Source organism: Neofelis nebulosa, chromosome 10 (genome assembly GCF_028018385.1).
Source record: "Neofelis nebulosa isolate mNeoNeb1 chromosome 10, mNeoNeb1.pri, whole genome shotgun sequence".
Taxonomy (NCBI): Eukaryota; Metazoa; Chordata; class Mammalia; order Carnivora; family Felidae; genus Neofelis; species Neofelis nebulosa.
The window spans coordinates 110,057,955-110,081,372 of NC_080791.1; the positions used below are offsets into that span (position 1 = coordinate 110,057,955).

The window sequence follows — 23,418 nt, forward strand, 5'->3', positions numbered from 1 at the left end:
TTAAAAAACACTTTTTTTTTTTTAAACTTACTTTTAAGAGAGAGAGAGAGGTGGAGGGGGGAGGAGCAGAGGATCCAAAGTGGGCTCTGCACTAACAGTAGAGAGCCTAATGTAGGTCTTAACTCATGAAATGTGAGATCATAGCCTGAGCTGAAGTCGGATGCTTAACCAACTGAGCCACCCAGGTGCCCCTTGTTTTTATAATGTTTATTTATTTATTTTGAGAGAGAGAGTGCACACGTGAGTCGAGGAGCAGAGAGGGAGGGAGACAGAGAATCCCAAGCAGGCTCTGGCATGTCAGTGCAGAACCTGATGCAGGGGTCAATCTCAGATCTCACGGTTCGTGAGATTGTGACCTGAGCCAAAATCAAGAGTTGGACGTTCAACCAGCTGAGCCACCCAGATGCCTCATGAAGTGACATTTTAATTTTTTGTTAAAATATTTAAAAACTGGGGCGCCTGGGTGGCTCAGTCGGTTGAGCATCCGACTTCAGCTCAGGTCATGATCTCACCAGTTGTGAGTTCGAGCCCTGCATCGGGCTCTGTGCTGGCAGCTCAGAGCCTGGAGCCTGCTTCAGATTCGGATTCTGTGTCTCTCTCTCTGCCCCTCCCCTGCTCGTGCTCTCTCTCTGTCTCTCAATCATAAATGCTAAAAAATTTTTAAAAATATATTTAAAAACTATTTCATTATTGGTTATAAATATATGAGGAAATGAAAAACTAGCAAAACTAATATTTATTTGGTACACTAATTTAAAGCATTAGAAACATTGAATGTTAAAGTGTTTTATTTTGGGGGGCACCTCGCTGGCTTAGTCGATGGAGCGTGTACCTCTTGATCTTGCAGTTGTGAGTATGGGCCCCATTTTGGATGTAGAGATTACTTAAAAAATATTAAAAGAAATTTTTTTAATGTTTGTTTTTGAGAGAGAGAGAGACAGCACGAGTTGGGGAGGGGCAGAGAGAGAGGGACGCACAGAATCCGAAGCAAGCTCCAGGCTCTGAGCTGACAGCACAGAGCCTGATGTGGGGCTTGAACTAATGAACCATGAGATCATGACCTGAGCCAAAGCCAGACACTTAACTAACTGAATCACCCAGACGCCCCCAAAAATAAAATCTTAAAAAAAAAAAAAAAAAGTTTTTATTTCTTTGTTTAAAAACGTATTGAGTAGTTTAAATAGTGCGTGCCTGCTTCTTGTCGTATAACTTACAATATGGAGCAAATATCTTTTGGGTGTTGTGGCTTCCATCCTTTGTACTTTCAGGGTCATGTAATATCTTTGAGAGTTCCTTTAAGAACCCTTCCTCTGGGACATCTTCATCCTTGTTGTCATAATCGCTTTCCTTATTTATGTTGAAAAGTTTGCCTGTACTAATTTTCTCTGATGTGTGTAACTCCCATTTATTTTCTTTCCAGGTTTTACTTCTAGCATTATCACTTTTCGTTTCTTTGCTTCATTTTCGTCTTGTTGGCCAGCTCCCTTTCTTGATTGTCCATTTTGTAAATGGGTTTATCACTGGTAGAGTAGGAGGCAATACAACTATATACTTTGCTGTTTGTGTGTGAACTGAATAACGTGTCCAATGACTCATCACTAACAGACTTTGAAAGAAGTGATGTGATTGGTTACTGATTGTGATGTACATCTGTTGTTTACATGGTGAATTGTGGACTAAGGAACTCGCAGTAAAGTTTATATTTTATGCAACAACTCAGAGTTCATATACCATGGTAATTAAAATTTGAAGTATGTTGTTGGGGGACTGATGTTATTTAATTAAACTGTGGTAACTGAAATTTGTGCATATTGGGAGTATGCAAAACAAGTACTACCTGTGTAAAGAGCGTGTACGAATGAATACAAATTTTTCTAATGTTAGATTAACTCCTTGCAGGCAGATTTATGTTAATTGTATTTGTTGTTACTGAATTGTAGCTATGGTTTACAGGGAGGATCAGATGATGAGACTGGATGTATATAAAAGTCCTTTGTTAACCACAACACATAGAGAACAAATGTGTGTTATGGTAGGGCAACCAACATATACTGAATAGTTCTAATATACCAGGCAGTATTTTAGATATTTTACATGTATTAGATACGTTATTTGATTATTGTAGCAACCTCTGAAGTTTGGTGGCGTTTTATACTATCTCATTTTATAGATGAAGAAACTGAGGTACAGAGCTAATGTAAGTTTAGTAATTAGCATCAGATCCAGGGTTCAAAGTTAGATATCTCTGGCTCCAAATCCATATGTATTTTACAACTCCCATTTTTCATGGTGGTTGTTGGGGATCCTCCCAGAGGCCATTTGATAGTGACTAAATTGAGAGTAAAACATGAGGAAAGGAGCATTTTAGCTATATTTTATTTTGTTTGTGGGGCTTTAGGTGATGAAATTCAAGTTAAGTATTTTGGCAAAAATACTGTACCACTGTGTATATATATTGCATTATATCATGAGACGCCGTGTCAGGTTACCTCACTCCTGATGATGCTAGGTTTGACTCTGTTACAGTTATGATTGTCAGGTCTTTCCTGTAAAAATGTATTTTTTCCTTTGTAATTGGAAAGTAATTTGTGGTGTGGTACCTTGATGTTCTTCAACAATTTCACTGATCATCTATTTGTTTTTATTTTATTTTATTTTTATTTTATTTATTTTTTATTTTATATTTTTTTTACCAATCATAAATTTATTGTCTTTTCTCAGATATACTTTTATCTTTACAGGTAACCAAAAAAAATATTTTTTAAAGATTTTATTTTTAAATAATCTCTGCACCCAAATAGGGCTCGAATTCATAACCCTGAGATAAAGAGTTGCATGCTCCACCAACTGAGCCAGGCAGGCACTCCAAAAATTATTAAAAATTTAAAAAATTAACGTATTTTTTATTGTAGGAAAGAATTAGATGAGCTCGGGAGAAAAGATCCAAAGCACCATTGAACTTCTTTTTATTTTTTTTTTTATAACTTTGTAATTCCTAAATTATTTTGGAATCATGTGTTCTATGAAGTATATCAAAGGCACTGTTACTGTATTTTAATTGTTAACACACAAATGCACATTTGACCTGCTAAACTTTTGGAGTTTTCTTCTTATTAAAAAAATTTTTTTTTAATGTTTATTATTTTTGAGAGAGAGCGCATGAGTCGGGGAGGGGCAGAGAGAGACGGAGACACAGAATCTGAAGCAGGCTCCAGTCTGATCTGTCAGCACAGAGCCTGACATGGGGCTCGAACTCCCGAACCGCGAGATCATGAGCTGGGCCAAAGTCAGACCCTCAACCGACTAAGCCACCCAGGTGCCCTGGCTTTCTTTTTAAATTTTTATCAGTAAGCAAAATCTAGCACTCAGTTGCAGAAACTCACGAGAAGGTAGAATTTGAGCTCTGCTCGGTTGGTCTAGATGTAGTGGCAAAGAAAAAAGAGTTCTACCTATGGTTACTGGGTGGACTGTGGTGACAGGAATTCGGGAATCAGGATTAAGTAATGGCTTCTCTGGAAACGGTGAGTCTTGAACTGGTGAGGGAAGAGAGCCAAAGAAATAATAATCTTAGAAAGGAAGACCGGAAAAGCACAATATAGAACTTAGTTGTCTTGACATCGGACTGAATTTCCTGAGACCCAGTGAGAAGGTATCTTAATGTTGGGGGCAAGACGAAAGAGGGTGCGGTTGTCCCCACATGGTGGGGGAGGAAAGCTATAATTGTTGGCTTTTAAGTTTTGATGTTCTTTGTAAAGTAAGTCATGAGGTCAATCATTTGTAAGGAAAGATGATAGAATGGGGAATAGAGTTTGGGAAAGGAACTTGAAACAGCATGTATAGTATGAACCGATGCTACTAAATACAAAACGAGCAGTACCAAAACTGGAAGGAAAGTAACCATTTACATTTATTTATTTATTTACTTACTTACTCATTTGCTATAGAAAGCTTTCAGTTTATTATTGGTTACAAACTATAATGCCATGTTTTCCCTATCACTTTAGTGGGTTTTATCTATGTATTCCTTAATCGGAGGATAAGTGTTTTATAAAAGTTCTCAAAGGTACTAGCTTTCTGGTCTCATTTGGGATCATGTTAATGATTGAAACTCCTTGATAACCTGGCTGAGGTCTAAAGTTAATTTGTGGCACTGACAGTAAAGATTTCCTGAGCCAGGTAAAAACAGCCAGAAACGCAATGCAAGATGGAAGTTGAAACAGAACTAAAATTTATGAAAGTGTCTGCCATGTGAGTCTACAGTATGTAATCAACTTAAAAACAATGCTGTTATGAAAGATTTGGTGTATGAGAGTAGAAATAAGCCTTGTGTGTATTTCATCCAGGCTTAACCATATCTCTTGTGCCATCTTAGGAAAGGTCAGGTTAAAAAGATAGGCCTTTCCCTGGATTTCAGGAGTCATTGAACCTAGCTAAAACTTATTAAAGTAAGAAGGAAAGAGAATTTCAGGGATCAAGGGCTTACCCAGAGACTGAGTAATTCCATTACATTAGACATTCTTACAGTAAGACTTCTGGCTGAAATAGTGGTGATGTAAATCGACTTGATACATACATTTTGATTGATTAATGTAGAGTCTTTACTAGATCATAATACTTGGTGTAAGTACTTGTTGCTGTCACTGTCATTAAAGAAAATGATGGGGTATTTTGGTAGGTGAACTCAAATCATAGATTTTTTTCCCTTTATTAGAAACAAATAATCCATGCCATAAAGTGCAATCCGCTGAAATTGTCTATTGTACTTCACCTAGAATAAACCAAAAGAGCTGAGGTATGGGCCTGTGGTAGGTACCTAACTCAGTACTACAGTTCTACTTAAATCTCTTAAAACTTTCAATAGGTTCAGGATGCCACAGCCCTATTCAGCTTTTCAAAAAGCCAATCAAACACGGATGTTCCTACTGCTTCCTTTATTGAGGCAGACAGGTAAATAAGCAGATTTTCTTTTGGAGCTCTTTAAGGGCAAAAGCTAAAAAGTGTTTTCTCTTTATTCCTGAATTAACTCAATATTCCTTTAGCAGGACTATATATAACCAGTGTGTTAAGTTCCCTATGGTATGCTTTAGTGTCGTTTTGGAGTTCCTTCTGGGTCCCAGCATTTGTGTGACCTTAAACAGGATACTTCTTAACCTCTCTGAGTCTCAGTTTACTCATTTCTAAATGGGGGTGGGGGGGCAATAATGATACCTTTTTACGGTTGTTTGAGGATTTAATGGGATAACGACTGTAGACTGCTTTGTGAACAATGAACTTTTAATAAATGGTATACATTATAATTTTTAAAACTAAGTTATATAATGAACTAGTTCTACATATTTCAAATCTGACTGGTTTTTAATTATGCAAATAAAATATGAATGCATTATTGCATAAAATTAAAGTTGTACAGATAAGGTTTTTTTTTAATGTTTATTTTTGAGAAAGAGAGTATGCGTGCGTGCGTGCTCGAGCGGGGGAGGGGACAGAGAGAGGGAGACACAGAATCCTAAGCAGGCTCCAGGATCTGAGCGGTCAGCACAGAACCTGATGCAGGGCTCGAACTCACAAACCGTGAGATCATGACCTGAGCGAAAGTCGGATACTTAACGGACAGAGGCCCGAGTTTTACAGAGAAGGTTAAAGAGGCCCTTTAACTCTCTAGCCCCAATCCCTTCCCCAGAAGTAACTATTTTATCACTTCATGTATCCTTCCATGTCTTTTTCTTTACACACAGTTTCTAAACTTCATAGGTCAAGAATTAAAAAGATAGTGATTTAGTAATTTTGAAAATATTTACAATTTCTGGTTATTAGAATATGTATTTTTATAGACTCAGTAAGAAAATGATAGCAAAATTCAACAATTTGTTACATAGTGTCTGATCTTGAGCCAAATTGTAGAATTCTTTATAACCCTCGAAAGGTTTAGTCAAGGGGAAGAAGCCAGAAGAAATAAACATAGCTTAAGCCATTTAGCTCAAAAATATACATTTGCTTTTCCAGCCAATAAATATAGGTCAGAACTTAGGAAATTTACTGTCTTTCAGCTTATCTTAAATTCCACAACTATGAGTCAAAGATATTGTTTGTTAGTCTGACAAGTAAAAAAGTTTTCCTTGGGGCGCCTGGGTGGCGCAGTCGGTTAAGCGTCCGACTTCAGCCAGGTCACGATCTCGCGGTCCGTGAGTTCGAGCCCCGCGTCAGGCTCTGGGCTGATGGCTCGGAGCCGGGAGCCTGTTTCCGACTCTGTGTCTCCCTCTCTCTCTGCCCCTCCCCCGTTCATGCTCTGTCTCTCTCTGTCCCAAAAATAAATAAAAAACGTTGAAAAAAAAAATTAAAAAAAAAAAAAAGTTTTCCTTTTCTCAAAAATGGGAAAATGTTGCCACTTTCTTTGGGGGCAAGGAAAGCGTTTGGGGGAGGATGATAGGAAAGTGTAATTGAAGCTATTCTTTTCATATCACTGATCCTCAAGTATACTTAAATTATTTTTGTAGTGACCTGTGGCATTTTTGTGAGCAGTACGTACACATTGGGAAGTAGATTCCAGCCCACTTAGGGAAGGAGATTGATCTTGAAGTGATGTTACTCATTCTCCTAAAGCCACTTGTTCGGACAGAATTTTCTTTTTAAGTAAGGGAAGGTCAAGAGGAAGAGGCTATAGTTAATTTGGGAGCAGGGATCTAAGAGTTGGAGAATATGGATTTGACATGATCTCTCTTCTGTGGAGAATTAGAGGTAAGTTGGACAGAATTATGTGGAGAGGGGTTAGTGGACGAAGGAAAATACCAGTTTAGAGTGGTGTTATTTCTAATCACTTTGGGAGAGTGATGGTGGAGAGCGGAGCAAAAGACTCGGCTCCTCTTCTTTCACTCTCATCTTAGACTGAACCTGGCAATGAGGTCAAAGAAAAGAACTCCCATCCCGGTATGTGTGTGATGTGGTGTAGCAAAGTTCCTTTTGCCCAGAATAGAGATGTGATAACTTTTTTTGTTTGTAGGGTGTCATGCGGGATACCAGAGTAGGGATTGAAGTTAGTTTGAAAGTCATACCTTGATAAATAGTTGTTGTTCACCTGATTATCATATGAAAATATAGAACATCTCCAGCCTATGTTGCCTTGGGAGATTCATATACATATACTAATCACTTTATTGGTAGCTCATTTTCCAAGCTTTGCTTTTGTTGCTTTTTCCAAGAGTTAGATCGTCCTGTCCAGTGTAGTAAGCCACTGGTCACATGTGGCTGTTGAGCATATGAAATGTGACTCATCTAAATTGAGACGAGAGTATAAAATACACACTGAATTTTGAAGACTTAGTATGGGAAAAGAATGTAAATTATCCCTGTAATTTTTTCATAATGATAACATATTGAAATGCTATTATGTATTACATATGAATAGATTGAATGGTTTAAATAAAACATATTAAAATTAATATCACCTTTGGGCTGCCTGGGTGGCTCAGTCGGTTAAGCATCCAACTTCAGCTCAGGTCATGACCTCACAGTTTGTGAGTTCGAGCCCCGCTTTGGGCTCTGTGCTGACAGCTCAGTGCCTGGAGCCTGCTTCCGATTCTGTCCCCTCTCTTTCTGCCCCTCCCCTGCTCATACTCTGTCTCTCTCTCTCTCTCTCAAAAATAAATAAAGCATTAAAAAAACATTACAAATTAATATCACCTTTAAAAAATACAGCTACTTGGGGCGCCTGGGTGGCTTGGTCGGTTAAGCGTCCGACTTCAGCTCGGGTCATGATCTCACGGTCCGTGAGTTCGAGCCCCGCATCGGGCTCTGTGCTGACAGCTCAGAGCCTGGAGCCTGTTTCGGATTCTGTGTCTCCCTCTCTCTCTGCCCCTCCCCCGTTCATGCTCTGTCTCAAAAATAAATAAACGTTAAAAAAAAAAAATTTTTTTTTTTAAATACAGCTACTAGAAAAAGTTGTACATGTAGCTGACATTATGTTTCTTTTGGGCTCTGCTGGTCTACAACAACCTGCATTAGGGATAAGTAATTTTTTTCTTGCTGTAAAATTTCATATGGGTGGTTCTAGAGATGTTATGTGATTTTAGTTCCATAAAAATGCTTCAGGGGTCATTTAACTTGTATAGTCAGATATTTTTCCCCTTTGGGGGAAATTTTTTTTTTTCAAGTTTTTATTTAAATTCCAGTTAGGGGGCGCCTGGGTGGCGCAGTCGGTTAAGCGTCCGACTTCAGCCAGGTCACGATCTTGCGGTCCGTGAGTTCGAGCCCCGCGTCAGGCTCTGGGCTGATGGCTCGGAGCCTGGAGCCTGTTTCAGATTCTGTGTCTCCCTCTCTCTCTGTCCCTCCCCTGTTCACGCTCTCTGTCTCAAGAATAAATAAACATCCAATAAATAAGCATCCAACTTCGGCTCAGGTCATGATCTCATGGTTCTTGGGTTCAAGCTCCGCGTCGGGCTCTGTGCCGACAGCTCAGAGCCTGGAGCCTGCTTCAGATTCTGCGTCTCCCTCTCTCTCTGCCCCTCCCCCGTTCATGCTCTGTCTCTCTCTGTCCCAAAAATAAATAAAAAACGGTGAAAAAAAAAATTTAAATTCCAGTTAGTAGTTAACATACAGTGTAGGGGTGCCTGGGTGGCTTAGTTTGTTGAGTGTCCAACTCTATCTGACTCTTGATTTTGGCTCAGGTCATGATCTCAGGGTCATGGGATTGAGACCGGCGTCAGACTCTGCACTGAACATGGAGCCTGCTTAAGATTCTCTCCCTCTGCCCCTCTCCCCACCTTCCCCAGGGTGCTCTCTTTCTAAAATAAATAACACCAAACATACAGTGTAATACTGGTTTTAGGAGTAGAAGTTAGTGATTCAACACTTGCATACAACAACACCTGGTAGTCATCACAAGTGCCCTTCTTAATACTCATCGTTCATTTAACCCATGCCTCTGCCTAGGAGGAGAATTTAAATTTAGTTTTATCTAAATCAGTGGGAATATAGGCTTACAGTGTCAAATTGTGTGTGTTTTGTGTTATGTGCATGCACGTATGTGTTATTTTCCAGGAATTCCTATTCTAGTGATCATGGTGCATCTTATACCCATGGGCCTTATACCCATCAGAAGGCCCGGGTCCTACCAGTCTTCCTACCTGATTAAGCCTGTCCTTGGAAGAGTGATGCTTTTCGGTCCCAGAAAAGAATCCTGGAACCAGGTATAGTCCTCAGCCCAGCTTGTAATAAGCCCTATTCCCAAGGAATATGGAACATTAATCTTAACATATTGTCAGACTTCATATTGGGCAGTCTCAAGCCAGTTTTCTATATTCATAAAATACATTTCCCCCCAAACATTTTTATTTTGAAAAAGTTCTAATACAGGAAAGTTAAAAGAGAAATACAATGAACATTTATATATCCTTCAGAGTCCCCAGTTGTTTAAAAAAAAATCGCCACGTTTCTTTAGTTCTACATGTATTTTTTGGAGTGGAATTATTTGAAAGTAGTTTGCATATCATGATGTTATCCCTAAATATTTCAGCACACCTCTCCTAGGAATAAGAAATGACCTTACCACTAATATATTGTCTTACTTAAAGAAAATTACAGTAATTCCACGGTATCCAATGTTAACTTTTCCCCAAATATTCTGCATAGCCTTTTTTCTGACTTTTTTCAATTCTGGATTTAGTCCAGGTTTATGCATTGCGTTTAGTTATGACTCTTTAGTCTCTTTTCACGTAGAGTAGAGGTCAGCACCTGACAATCCATGTGCCAAGTCTTACTAGCCACCTGTTTTTGTACAGTTTACCAGACAAAAATAGCTTTTACATTTTTTTCTGTATCATTGAAAAAAAACTTATGGTAAAGTTCACCTAACATAAAAGTAACCATCAGCCATTTTAATGTGCACTATTCATTGGCATTTAGTATATTCAATATGTTGTGTAACCATCATGTCTTTCTAGTTCCAAGACATTTTAAGCACCCAAAAAAGAAACCTTTTACCATTAAGCGGTCTCCCCATTTTCTTTCCCTGCAGCTTCTGCTAAGTACTAGTTGCCTTTCTGTCTCTGGATTAACCTATTTTGGATGTTTCATAGAGATGGAATCACAACATGTAACCTTTTATGTTTCGCTTCTTCCACTTAGCATGTTTTTAAGGTTTGTTCACATTGTAGTGTGTATCAGTATTTCATTCCTTTTTATGACTGAGTAATAATCCGCTTTGATAAAGGTATATCACTTTTTGTTTATCCATTCATCTGTTGATGGACTTTGGCATTGTTTCTACCTTTTGGCTATTTTGAATAGTGCTGCCATGGGCATCTGTGTATAAGTATTTGTTTAGATACCTGTTTTTAGTTCTTTGGTTTTAACATTTTTAAATGGTTGGAAAAAAAATCAAAAGAATAGTATATCATGACATATGAAAACTATATGAAATTCAAATTTCAGTGTCCATAAATAAGCCATGCTTATTCATTTGTGTGTTGTCTATGGCTGCTTTCATGCTTCAGTGGCAGAGTTGAGTAGTTGTGATAGAGACCATATGTCCCACAAAGCTTAAAATATTTTCTCTCTGGCCCTTTATAGTAAAAGTTTGATGACTCTGAACAGTCTATCTATCTTTTTGTTTTTGTGACATTGATTATTTTTAAGTTTGTTTATTTGTTTAGAAAGAGAGCACGTGGGGGAGGGGCAGAAAGAGGGAGAGAATCCCAAGCAAGTTCCACATGTTGTCAGCACAGAGCCCGACTCGGGGATCAATCCCACAAACCATAAGATCATGATCTGAGCTGAGATCAAGAGTCAGATGCCCAACTGACTGAGCCACCCAGCCACCCTGTGTGTGTGTGTGTGTGTGTGTGTGTGTGTGTGTGTGTTTAACTAATAAGACTTTATTTTTTTTTAACATTTATTTATTTATTTTGAGAGAAAGAGCAAGCAGGGGAGAGACAGAGAGAGGGAGAGAGAGAATCCCAAGCAGGCTCCATGCTGAGCCCCAGGGCTCAATCTCACAACTGCGAGGTCACAACCTGCACCCATACCAAGAGTCAGATGCTAAACCAACTGAGCCATCCAGGTGCCCCTAATAAATTAGGCTTTATTTTTGAAGCAGTTTTAGATTGCAGAAAAATTGAGCAGGAAGTAGAATTCCCACATACCCCTTCTCTGCCCCCCAGTTTCTCCTGTTAACATCTTGCATTAATGTGGTACATTTGTTACGATGAACCTACACTGACACGGTATTATCACCCAAAGCCCATAGTTTACATTAGAGTTCGCTCTTTGTGTTTATAATTCTTTGGGTTTTGACAAATGTATATGGTTATGTATTTGCCATAAAAGTATCATACAGGATAGTTTCACTGCCCTAAAATTCTATTATGCTCCATTTATTTATCCCTTCCTTTCTCTGTTTTCCTCTCCCCCTCACACCAGCAGCTAGAGATATTTTTATTCTCTCTGTAGTTTTGCCTTTCTAGCATGTCATATAGCTGGAATCCAAATACAGTATGTAGCCTTTCCAGGCTGGCCTCTTTCACTTAGTAATATGCATTTAAGGTTGCTCCATGTTTCTGTGTCTTGAGAATTCATTTCTTTTTATTGCTGAATAATATTTCATTGTATAGCTGTACCACCACAGTTTGTTTATCCATTTACGTACCGAAGGACATCTTGGTTGCTTCCAAGTTTTGGCAGTTATGAATAAAACTCCTATAAATGTTTGCAGGTTTTTTATGGACATACATTTTTAAAAAACAGGCTATTTTTTAGAGCTGTTTTAGATTCGCAGTAAAATTAAGCGGAAGGTACAGAGTTCTCATATACCTCCTGCCCTGCTATGTGCACATAGCTTCCTCCTCTATCAGAATCACACACATTAAGTGTTATATTTATTAACACTTAATGAACCTACAATGACATTAGTCCCAAAGCCTATAGTTTACATTAGGGTTCACTTTGGGTGTTATACACTGTATGGATTTTGGCAGATGTATAATGATATGTATCCACCATTACAGTATTACACAGAATAGTTTTCATTCTGATTCTTGAAAATCTGTGCCCTGCCTACTTATCTCTTCCTCTCCATATCCCCTGGCAACCACTTACCCTTCTACTGTTTATAGTTTTGCCTTTTCCAAAAATGTCATATAGATGGAATCATATGGTATGTATATAGCTTTCTCAGATTGGCTTCTTTCACTTAGTAATATGCATTTTAAGTTTCTTCCGTGCCTTTTCATGACATAATAGCTCATTTCTTTTTAGTGCTGAATAGTATTCCATTATTTGGATGTGTCACAGCTTGTTTATCCATTTACTTACTGAAGAACATCTTGGTTGCTTCCACATTGTGTCAATTATAAGTAAAACTGCTGTAAACATTTGTGTGCAGGTTTTTGTGTGGACATGAGTTTTCACTTCCTTTTGCAGATTTTTTTTTTCTGGTTGTGGCTTATCTTTTCATTCTCTTAACCGTGTCTCATGCAGAGCAGTTATTTTTTTATTATTATTTTTTTAATGTTTCTTATTTTTGAGAGAGACAGAGAGCAAGCAGGGGAGGGACAGAGAGAGAAAGGGGGAGACGCAGAATCTAAAACAGGCTCTAGGCTCTGAGCTGTCAGCACAGAGCCTGATGTGGGGCTCGAACCCACGAGCTCTGAGATCATGACCTGAGCTGAAGTTGGGCGCTTAACCAAACTGAGCCACCCAGGTGCCCTGGGAATTGTGGTTTTGTTGTTGTAGCTAGAAACTTGTTGCCAAATCCGATGTACCTAAGCTTTATCTTCTAGAAGTTTTATAGTTGTGTGTTTTACCTTTTAGTCTCTGATCCATTTTGAGTTTTTGTGTAATGTTGTATAAGGTCAGTATTTGTATTTGGGGGAAGGATATGTATATCTAGTTGTTCCAGGAAAAGTTTCTGAAAAGATTTTTTTTCCACATTGAAATGTTAAATTGTCTTTGGTCCTTTGTCAAAGATCGGTTGACTATGCTTGTATGAGTGACATTATCATTTAAAATGAATTTGTCTGGGGGCTCCTCGGTGTCTCAGTTGGTTAAGCATCCGACTCTTGGTTTCAGCTCAGGTCATGATCTCTGGTTTCCTCTTGGAATCTGCTTGGGATTCTCTCTCTCCCTCTTTCTCTGCCCTTCCCCCACTTGCACTGTCTCCATAAACCTGGGGAAAAAAATGTAAATGAATTTGTTTCTTCATTGTATAGTTTGTTTTCCTAAAATGTATTCCTTGTAAACTGGAACTTGGGTCTAGAGGATTAGATTCACATTAAACATTTTGGCAAGAATGCTACCTAGGTGACAGAACACTTCAAATTGTATCAAGTCGGGAGGTACCCAGTATTAGAGTGTCCCACTGGTAGTGATGGTTAAGATTGATTAAGGTAGGGTGCTTGGGTGGCTCAATTGGTAGAGTATGCGACTCTTGATTTTGTGGTCATGAATTGGAACCCCACCTTGGGTGTAGAGATTGCTTTAAAAAAATCTCCTTTCGGGCGCCTGGGTGGCGCAGTCGGTTAAGCGTCCGACTTCTGCCAGGTCACGATCTCGCGGTCCGTGAGTTCGAGCCCCGCGTCGGGCTCTGGGCTGACGGCTCAGAGCCTGGAGCCTGCTTCAGATTCTGTGTCTCCCTCTCTCTCTGACCCTCCCCCGTTCATGCTCTGTCTCTCTCTGTCCCAAAAATAAAATAAAAAACGTTGAAAAAAAATAAAAAAAATAAAAAATTAAAAAAATCTCCTTTCTACTCCTGAAACCACTGTTACACTATATGTTAACTAACCAGACTTTAAATAAAAATTTGAAGAAAAAAAAAGATTGGTTAAAGTGGTAACTAACCGATCTTTCCATTATAAAGGTTTTTTTTTTTTTTTCCCTTTGCAATTAGTAAGTAATTTGTGTGGTCATACTTTAACCATATAACAAATGAATATTTGAATCTATATTTGTCAGGCATGTACTAGGTTCTGAAGAGACAACCGTAAAAAGAGAGATTTCTACTCTCACAGAATTTGCCTTTTTCCCCTCTAGGTTTCAAGACAGTAGTGGGATTGGGTCTATCCTTGGAGAGGGATGCATTTGCATCTTAGGGTATGTTGATAACAGAAAATTATATCATTGCAAAAGTATATGCCAGTAAGTACAGAGTTTCAGTATGAGATGATGCAAAAGTTCTGGAGATAGTGTGATGGTTACCTAACAATGTGAATGGACTTAATGCCATTGAACTACATGCTCAAAAACAGTTAAAAAGATAAATCTTATGTTTTATACATGTTACCACAATTTTTAAAAAGTATGTGCCATTATAATTTTCATCAAGCTTCTTCTTATTGGTCTGTTTGGACTAGTTGGGAGAGAAACTTTCTGAAACAAAATTCTATAGTATATTTCTGGTAAAGAGGAAGAGGCAGTGATTTTATATCTCACCCACTGCCTTCAGTAGAGTTTGTCTTTGTAGTTTCTCAGGGAAACCATTGAGACCTCTGGGTGTCCTGGATTGTGCCCAGGCTGTGGGTGGAGCTTCAGCTGTTGGTAGACTGGCTCTGCCTTTCACTATGTGCTGTTTCCATTTGTTGCAGTTCACCAGATGCAGGCCTGCCTTTGTCAGGATACCAAGAGAGATCTGCAACTTGAATCATTGTCTGAATGCTGCAGTTTTGACCCAAGAAATCCTATAGAGTCAGGATAAGAGCAGTAACCATAATGCCAGTAGGAAAGTGATTTTTGGCCCGTTTGCTGTGAAGGAAGTAAACCCTCTGATTAAGAGCAAGAGCTCAAGAGCACCTTTATTTGTGGCTGATGGAGTTTGGATAACCTCTCTTGCCTTCCTTTTTCCCTGAATTGACTGTGGAAGAGAAGGTAGTAGGAAAGGCTTTAGCGATGACTGTAGCATGATATGGTAAGGTGAACTGTGACTTTCTTCAGTCTGTAGAAGTTTTATCCATCTGAAACCTTTAATTGCCTTCATGTTGGAGAATGTGTAGCTTATCATAAGTTCTCAGTTTTTAGTCTACAGATTGTAGGTTATTTGTATGGCCTTTGCTTTGGCAGAATTGGAAATTATGTTGTTGTACAGTGTTTTCACAGTTTTTGACCTGCAGTAGGAAATATATTCTGTTACCACCTAGTACTTTGCATACTAGATATATGTAACTAATAGAAGTTTCAGGAAATGGAAGTGTACTACGTTTTCTGATCTTTTCCGTTTCATTCTGTCTTTTCATTTTTCAAAAATGCATATATGACTTAAATCGATTTTTATAACTCACGGTTTAAAGATGATTGGTGTGGGGGCGCCTGGGTGGCTCAGTCAGTTGAGTGTCTGACCTCAGCTCAGGTCATGATCTCAGAGCTTGTGAGTTCAAGCCCTGCGTCAGGCTCTGCGCTGCCAGCTCAGAGCCTGGAGCCTGCTTCGGATTCTGTGTCTCCCTCTTCTCTGCCCCTAATCCACTTGCATTCTGTCTCTGTCTCAAAAATAAATAAACATTAAAAAAAATTTTTTTTTAAATAAATAAAGATGATTGGTGTGGAACAGTGGTTCGCAAAGTGTGGTATATAGTCAGGATTCTTTTATAGGGGTCTGCAAAGTCCAGACTATTTTCATAGTAATGTTAAGATGTTACTTGTTTTTTTTTTTCTTTCTCATTCTCTAATAAGTGGAGGTTTTCCAGAGCTACATGATGTTTGAGGGCATTACATGCAGGGCTAATGACATGTATATTTGTCTATTCTTGTATTTTCTATAATTTCCTAAAGTAGTAGGATATAAATGTGCCTTTTTTCAGATATTAAACTCCATTTTCAGTACTCATATTGTCCTTTTACTTTTGATTATACCTGCCTGCTATAATCTCTATAACCTCATTGTGGTCTAGTGAATCATTACTTTGAAATCCTAAAGTTTTCCTTCAGCCTATGTGGAAATGTAAGTACAGTTTGTTGTCTTGTTTTGCAGTTTTATATATTTAGAGAATTCCTGGGGCACCTGGATGGCTCAGTCTGTTAAGCACGGATTGAAGCTCAAGTCATGATCTCATGATTTGTGAGATCAAGCCCTGAGATCAGAGCCTGCTTGGGATTCTCTCTCTCCCTCTCTCTGCCCTCCTTTGCTTGCTCTCTTTCTCAAAATAAATAACATTAAAAAATAAATGAAAGTTAAAAAAAAAGGTAATTCCTCAGTTTTAATTGTGATCAGTAAGTATTGACATAAATATCCCATAACAAAAGCTGTTTGAGGTCCTCTAATTTTTAAGAATGTAAGGGGTTCCTGAGACCAAGAAGTTTGAGGGTTAAGAATGTAGACTTGGGTGGGCAATGCCTGGGTGGCTCAGTTGGTTGGGCATCCCACTTTGGCTCAGGTCATGATCTCATGGCTCATGAGTTCAAACCCCATACTGGGCTCTGTGCTAACAGCTCAGAGCCTGGAGCCTGCTTCAGATTCTGTGTCTCCCTCTCTGTCTGCCCCTTCCCTGCTCACACTGTCTCTCTCACCTTCAAAAATAAACATTAGGAAAAAAAATTTTTTTTAATGTAGACCTGGAGGTGGGGGAGGTCACACTTTGTATGTGTGTGGTTTAAAAATACACACACACATACACACACATATATACATATGTGTATGTGTGTGTATATGTAAGATCTGTACTCTTAAGTTTTTAAGTATACAGTGTTCACTGTAAGCACAGTGTTGTACAATAGATCTAGAGATTTTTCATCTTGTGTAATTGAAACTTTATACACATTGAGCAGCAACTCCCTTTTTTCCCTCTTCCCTCAGCCCCTGGTAGCCACCATTTTACTTTCTGCTTCTGTGAGTTTGACTAGAATGTAGGCCTTTTTGTAACTGTTGGACCTAGACTGAAATCCCAGCTTGGCTACTTGTTAAATTATCCTGGCTCAAGTTACCTAACCTTTTTGATTCTTAACTTTCTTTATAACTAAAATTGACATTTTATTATCTTTCTTCATAAGGCTGTTGTGAGGATTAAATGAGCTAGAAAAATGGCCTTGAAAATAAATGCTTAGGACATAGGAAGCATTCATATGTTATCTGTTATTATTATTATTGAATATGTAGTAACATCTAGCCACATTGATATTTAGCTGTAGTTTGTTTTTTGTTTTTTTTTTTAATTTTATTTATTTTTGAGGGAGAGAGGGAGGGAGACAGCACAAGTGGGGGAGAGGCAGAGAGAGAGGGAGACACAGAATCCAAAGCAGCCTCCAGGCTCTGAGCTGTCAGCACAGAGCCCAACGCGAGGCTCGACCTCACATACTGCGAGATATGACCCGAGCCGAAGTCGGATACTTAACTGACTGAGCCACACACGCACCCCTTAAAATATTTTTTAACGTTTATTTTTATTTTTGAGGGACAGAGAAAGAGACAGAGGGCAAACGGGGGGAGTAGAAAGACACACAGAAGCAGGCTCCAGGCTCCGAGCTATCAGCACAAAGCCTGACGCGGGGGTTGAACCCATAAACCAGGAGATCATGACCTGAAGTCAGATGCTCAACTGACTGAGCCACCCTGGCACCCCTTAGCTGTAGTCTTTCTTTCTTTTTTTAAAAAAAGGAAATAATTTATTTTAGTATTTTTATTATACCATTATATATCTTTTTTTTAATGTTAATTTTATTTTTTAATTTATATCCAAGTTAGCATATAGTGCAACAATGATTTCAGGAGTACATTCCTTAATGCCCCTTACCCATTTAGCCCATCTCCCCTCCCACAACCCCTCCAGTAACCCTCTGTTCTCCATATTTAAGAGTCTCTTCTGTTTTGTCCCCCTTCCTGTTTTTATGTTATTTTTGCTTCCCTTCCCTTGTGTTCATCTGTTCTGTGTCTTGAAGTCCTCATAAGAGTGAAGTCATATGATGTTTGTCTTTCTCTGACTGACTAATTTCGCTTAGCATAATACCCTCTGGTTCCATCCACGTAGTTGCAAATGGCAAGATTTCATTCTTTTTGATTGCCAAGTAATACTCTGTTGTACGTGTATATACCACATCTTTATCCATTCATCCATCTATGGACATTTGGGCTCTTTCCATACTTTGGCTATTGTCGGTAGTGCTGCTATAAACATTGGGGTACACGTGCCCCTTCGAAACAGCACACCTGTATCCTTTGGATAAATACCTAGTAGTGCAATTGCTGGGTCATATGGTAGTTCTATTTTTAATTTTTTTTTTTTTTAAATTTTTTTTTTTTCAACGTTTTTTACTTATTTTTGGGACAGAGAGAGACAGAGCATGAACGGGGGAGGGGCAGAGAGAGAGGGAGACACAGAATCGGAAACAGGCTCCAGGCTCCGAGCCATCAGCCCAGAGCCTGACGCGGGGCTCGAACTCACGGACCGTGAGATCGTGACCTGGCTGAAGTCGGACGCTTAACCGACTGCGCCACCCAGGCGCCCCTCTATTTTTAATTTTTTGAGGAACCTTCATACTGTTTTCCAGAGTGGCTGTACCAGTTTACATTCCCACCAGCAGTCAAAATAGATCCTCTCTCTCCACATCCTCGCCAACATCTGTTGTTGCCTGAGGTGTTAATGTTAGCCATTCTGACAGGTGTGAGGTGGTATCTCATTGTGGTTTTGATTTGTTATTTCCCTGATAATGAGTAATGTTGAGCATTTTTTCATATGTCAGTTGGCCATCTGGATGTCTTCTTTGGAGAAGTGTCTATTCATGTCTTTTGCCCATTTCTTCACTGTATTATCTGTTTTTTGGGTGTTGAGTTTGATAAGTTTTGTATAGATTTTGGATACTAACCCTTCATCTGTCATTTGCAAATACCTTCTCCCATTCTGTTGGTTGCCTTTTAGTTTTGCTGATTGTTTCCTTCGCTGTGCAGAAGCTTTTTATTTTGATGAGGTCCCAGTAGTTCATTTTTGCTTTTGTTTCCCTTGCCTCTGGAGACGTGTGGAGTAAGAAGTTGCTGTGTCCAAGATCAGAGAGGTTTTGCCTGCTTTCTCCTCAAGGGTTTTGATGGCTTCCTGTCTTACATTTAGGTCTTTTATTATCCATTTCGAGTTTATTTTTGTGTCTGGTGTAAGAAAGTGGTCCAGATTCATTCTTCTGCATGTCGCTGTCCAGTTTTCCCAGCACCACTTGCTGAAGAGACTGCCTTTATTCCATTGGACATTCTTTCCTGCTTTGTCAAAGATTAGTTGGCCATACATTTGTGGGTCCATTTCTGGGTTCTCTGTTCTGTTCCATGGATCTGAGGTGTCTGTCCTTGTGCCAGTACCATACTGTCTTGATGATTACAGCCTGAAGTCCAGTAGCTAAATTATTTCTTAGCCACACTCACCTGTGTGAAGCTGGATTGACTAAACTTCTCATTCGCACTCTGCTGTTCCCTTTGCCTCTAGACTTTTCTTAATTAACTGAGTTTTGTTTCCCAAATTGTGAGCTTCTTGAAAATAGCAGCTCTCTTCTATTTCTTTCTGTTGTGTCTTAGTACTCAGCCTTCAGTAAGCAGTCAAGACGTGTAAGTCCTAGTACAAAGACCATGGGACACACAGGCTCGGAATTCCCATTAGGATGGTGGTGGGAAAAGAGCTTTTCAGGTCCTCCTCCTGATTGTTTACTCTGTCTTAGGAACTTTCCTCCACTGCCGAACAGGCTTCCTAAGAAGTATAATGAAGGATGAATTATAATTATTAAATAATATCGATTTCATTGGTTAATTCCATTCCTCTTGGCAGTATGAAGTTCAAACATAATTATCACATTTCTCACCTGGGTTTCTCTCATTACAGTCCAACAATACAAGAAAATTATAATAATAGGTGCCAAATAATTCATATTAGGGTGATTTTTAAAAAAATTTTTTAATGTTTATTTTTGAGAGAGAGAGCGCACACGGGACAGGGGCAGAGAGAGCAGGAGACACAGAATCTGAAATAAGCTCCAGGCTCCGAGCTGTTAGCACAGAGCCTGATGTGGGGCTCAAACTCATGAACCATGAGATAATGACCCGAGCCGAAGTTGGACGCTTAATGGACTGAGCCATCCAGGTGCCCCTCAGATTAGGATGACTTAATTCTTATTGTCTAGTAGGTATAGATAATGATTACTTTTTTTTTTTTTATAATGATTATTGCTAAAGCCCCTGATATTTGGAGCGACACAGGCAAAGATGTATGAATGTCGCTTAAGCCTTTTATTTTTGTTCATCATTCCTCTTCTCTCCAAGTCTACTTACAGCCTTCTGCTCTAGTCTTGACTGTCTTGATATCCAGAAACTTGTTCTTAAGCACATTGCTACTCTTTTCTTCTGTTCACATTTGAGCATCCCTTCAAGCTCTCTGTACCCAGAAATCAAGAACAGAACCCACTCTGTTGTTTAGAGCAGAGGCTTCTCCCAAATTACACCTTCTAGAAATGACCATATTAAATTGCTGGCAGTGACGGGTGGAGAGAATGAAGTTGTTGGATTTCATAAAATTTTATCCCTAGGATTAGATATTTGGTGTGAGGAGATTTAGAGATGGTGGAATCAGAAGAGAGCTTCTGAAAGGGATGGACTTAGAAAGCTTATTAGAAGCATACTACTTGGGATGATAAGAAAATCTTATTTGATGTTTAATGCTATTTGAGAAGAGGCGTATGAAGTATGATTTGTCTCTAGCCACATAGACCATTCTTTTTGGAAAAGACAGTTGGTTTCTCAGTCCAATGTTGATTCATGTTTAAAACCATAATTGCTAATATTTTTTGAGCATGTACTAGCTATTTTTTATTTCATTTAATCCTCCTACAGTCCTGTGCAATGACTTCTGTTAATTAAGCAGCTCATATATAGTGAGAGGCTCAACCATGAGCCTCATTTGAACCCTGGAAACCTGGTCCAAACCCTAGCACTACTCTATACGGCCTCTTTTTTTTTTTTTTTTTTTTTATTTCTTAAAATGTTTATATACTTCTGAGAGAGAGAGAGAGAGACAGAGTACGAGCGGGGGGATTGGGGGGCAGAGAAAGAAGGAGACAAAGAATCCGAAGCAGGCTCCAGGCTCTGAGCCGTCAGCACAGAGCCTGACGTGGGGCTTGAACCCATGAACTGTGAGATTATGACCTGACCCAAAGTTGGGCACTTAAACAACTGAGTCACCCGGGTGCCCCAGCCTCTTGCTTTTTTTTTTTTTTTTAAGTTTGTTTATTTTTGAGAGAAAGAGTGCATGAGAGTGTGCTAGCAGGGGCGGGGGGGGGGGGGGCAGAGAGAGGGAGAGAAAGAATCCCAAGCAGACTCTGTGCTGTCAGCATAGAACCTGATGCCGGTCTTGATCCCACAATGTGAGATCATGACCTGAGCCAAAACCAAGAGTCAGATGCTCAACCAACTGAGACACCCAGGCACCCATAGCCTCTTTTTATGCATGGGGCACTTCACAGTTTATAGAATAGTTGTACATTTGTTCTCATATAAACTTCACAAGAATCCTGTGCACCAGGTGAAATTTTTGACATTTTCACCTGACGAAAAGGCATCTTAGGGAATTTGAAGCTCAGTGTGGTGGTACTTATACCCAGGCCCACACCCGCTTCTTAGTTCAGTTTCTTTGTTCTCACTATGAATTGCTAAAGATAGTAAATAATAGAGTCATATCTGAAGGTGAATTTGTTAAGAATTTTAACTTGGCTGAGGGTGATTGGTAGTGTTCTAGATGTGATACTTAAGTCTAGAGAAATTTAGCAAAGACGTGATTGTTAACTGGCACTATTGGCTTCCCTTGGTAGCTTGAGTATAACTGCCTTGTTAAATATGTTGTTGTTGTTGGACTTTTTAATGATGGGGTCAGTTTACCACTCTTTATTAACGTTCCTAGGTAGATTCAGGAGTGGAGACATAGTTTTCTCTGCTTTAACTTCAGTTGGCACAGATGGGTGACTGAAAGCTTAGAAGGAAAGAAGTCTTGCCAGGATTATAATGTAGTCATGACAGTGGGATAGGGGAGGAGTAAATGATTTATGGGGGACAGTTTAAAAAATCAGCTCTTTTGCCAATTCCTTCTAGAGCTTCTACTTCTACATATGAAATTTGATGATCCTTTTTTTTTAAGTTTATCTTTGAAAGAGAGAGAAAGTGTGAGTGGGGGAAGGGTAGAGAGAGGAGGAGAGAGGATCCCAAGCAGGCTCCATGCTTTCAGCACAGAGCCTGATGAGGGGTTCTAACTCACGAACACTGAGATCATGGCCTATGACGGAATCAAGAGTTGGACACTCAACCCCCTGAGCCACTCACTTGCTCATCGTGATCCCGTTAAATCTCGAGATTGACCTTTGTCTGTGAATCAAAACCTTGATCATCGCTCCACAAAGGGACATAGAGGAAAGCATCCTGATGAGAGCACTGTAGCAAGGCTGGAAATAGGTGCATTTATATAATCTGGCTTCCAGTGACTTTTTGCTGTCTTGCTAAACTCACTGAAAGATTCAGAAGATGTATGTGTGGCACATTTCATTGCTTGTGTTATTTACTGAGCAAATGTCTAGAGTTAGTGTTTTTCAGAACAAGCTGTCCTTTAAGGTCTGCAGCACCTTTTTCAATGACAGGCAGAAAGATCACTTACTTCCCCTTTAGATTTAAGATTTAACTTCGAGGGGTGTTTTCTTTTTCTATAAATTGTTGTTGCCTGACAGACATACTAACCTTTACCTTTTAGGAGGTGCTGTGGCATGACTTGCACCACATATCATACTAATGTCTTTCTGTTGCACCAGTTACATCAGTTACAGAAGATGTGAAAAAACTAGGTATTATCTCTGTTTCTGTGTTCTGGGTGTCTGTTGCTATAGAAACACATCAGGCAGTAAACAGATGTGTTCAGGGAGTATTTGAATCTCAGTGGATGTTATTGGCTAATGAAAATAAAGTTAAAAAATTGGTCGAGTTGAGGGAGAAATTAAGTATTTCTGAGTTCATTATTGTTTCCATTTTTGGTAGGTGATATTTTTTTGTAGCATGTGGGTAATTTAAAGATTATTTCCTACTAACTGGGTCTTCTAAAATTCCCTTGTTTTTTGTTCTAGGAAGTAAATAATTGGAAGAAGCAAACTTTTTACATTTTGGGGGGAGGATTATGATTTCACTTAGACTAATTTTTAAATGTCAGATACTGGAAGTGATAAGTTTAAAAATTGTTCTGCGGCTACAGAAAGGAGGTGAAAGTTTGAAAGAGTGGGACAGAAGGTAGAGTGAGGAATTACACATCTTTACGAGGCTACTTGTGGATAAGGTAATTGTACATTTGCATGTTGCTAGAAAGTGTAATATTGCTGATACTTCTTTTGCCAGTATCCAAGGAAAAGAGTGTATGTATATTAGAAGAAAGCCTTTGAGGGAATAAAAATATGCTTTTGGTGTAATATTTGAATTCAGATTATTTTTCTTCAGGATGTTCTTCAGATGCCTTA

At 39.1% G+C, this 23,418-nt stretch overlaps 1 protein-coding gene across 1 annotated transcript in view; it reads left to right on the forward strand.

Annotated features, from left to right (window-relative positions):
• The first annotated feature begins 4,898 nt into the window (after positions 1–4,898).
• Positions 4,899–23,418, forward strand: part of KDM2A (lysine demethylase 2A) — an 85,067-nt gene continuing 66,547 nt past the window's right edge. Inside the window, 2 exon segments of the mRNA XM_058689797.1 lie at positions 4,899–4,947; positions 9,034–9,182. Of these exon segments, the coding sequence (XP_058545780.1) occupies positions 4,914–4,947; positions 9,034–9,182 (183 nt within the window). The 5' untranslated portion in view covers positions 4,899–4,913.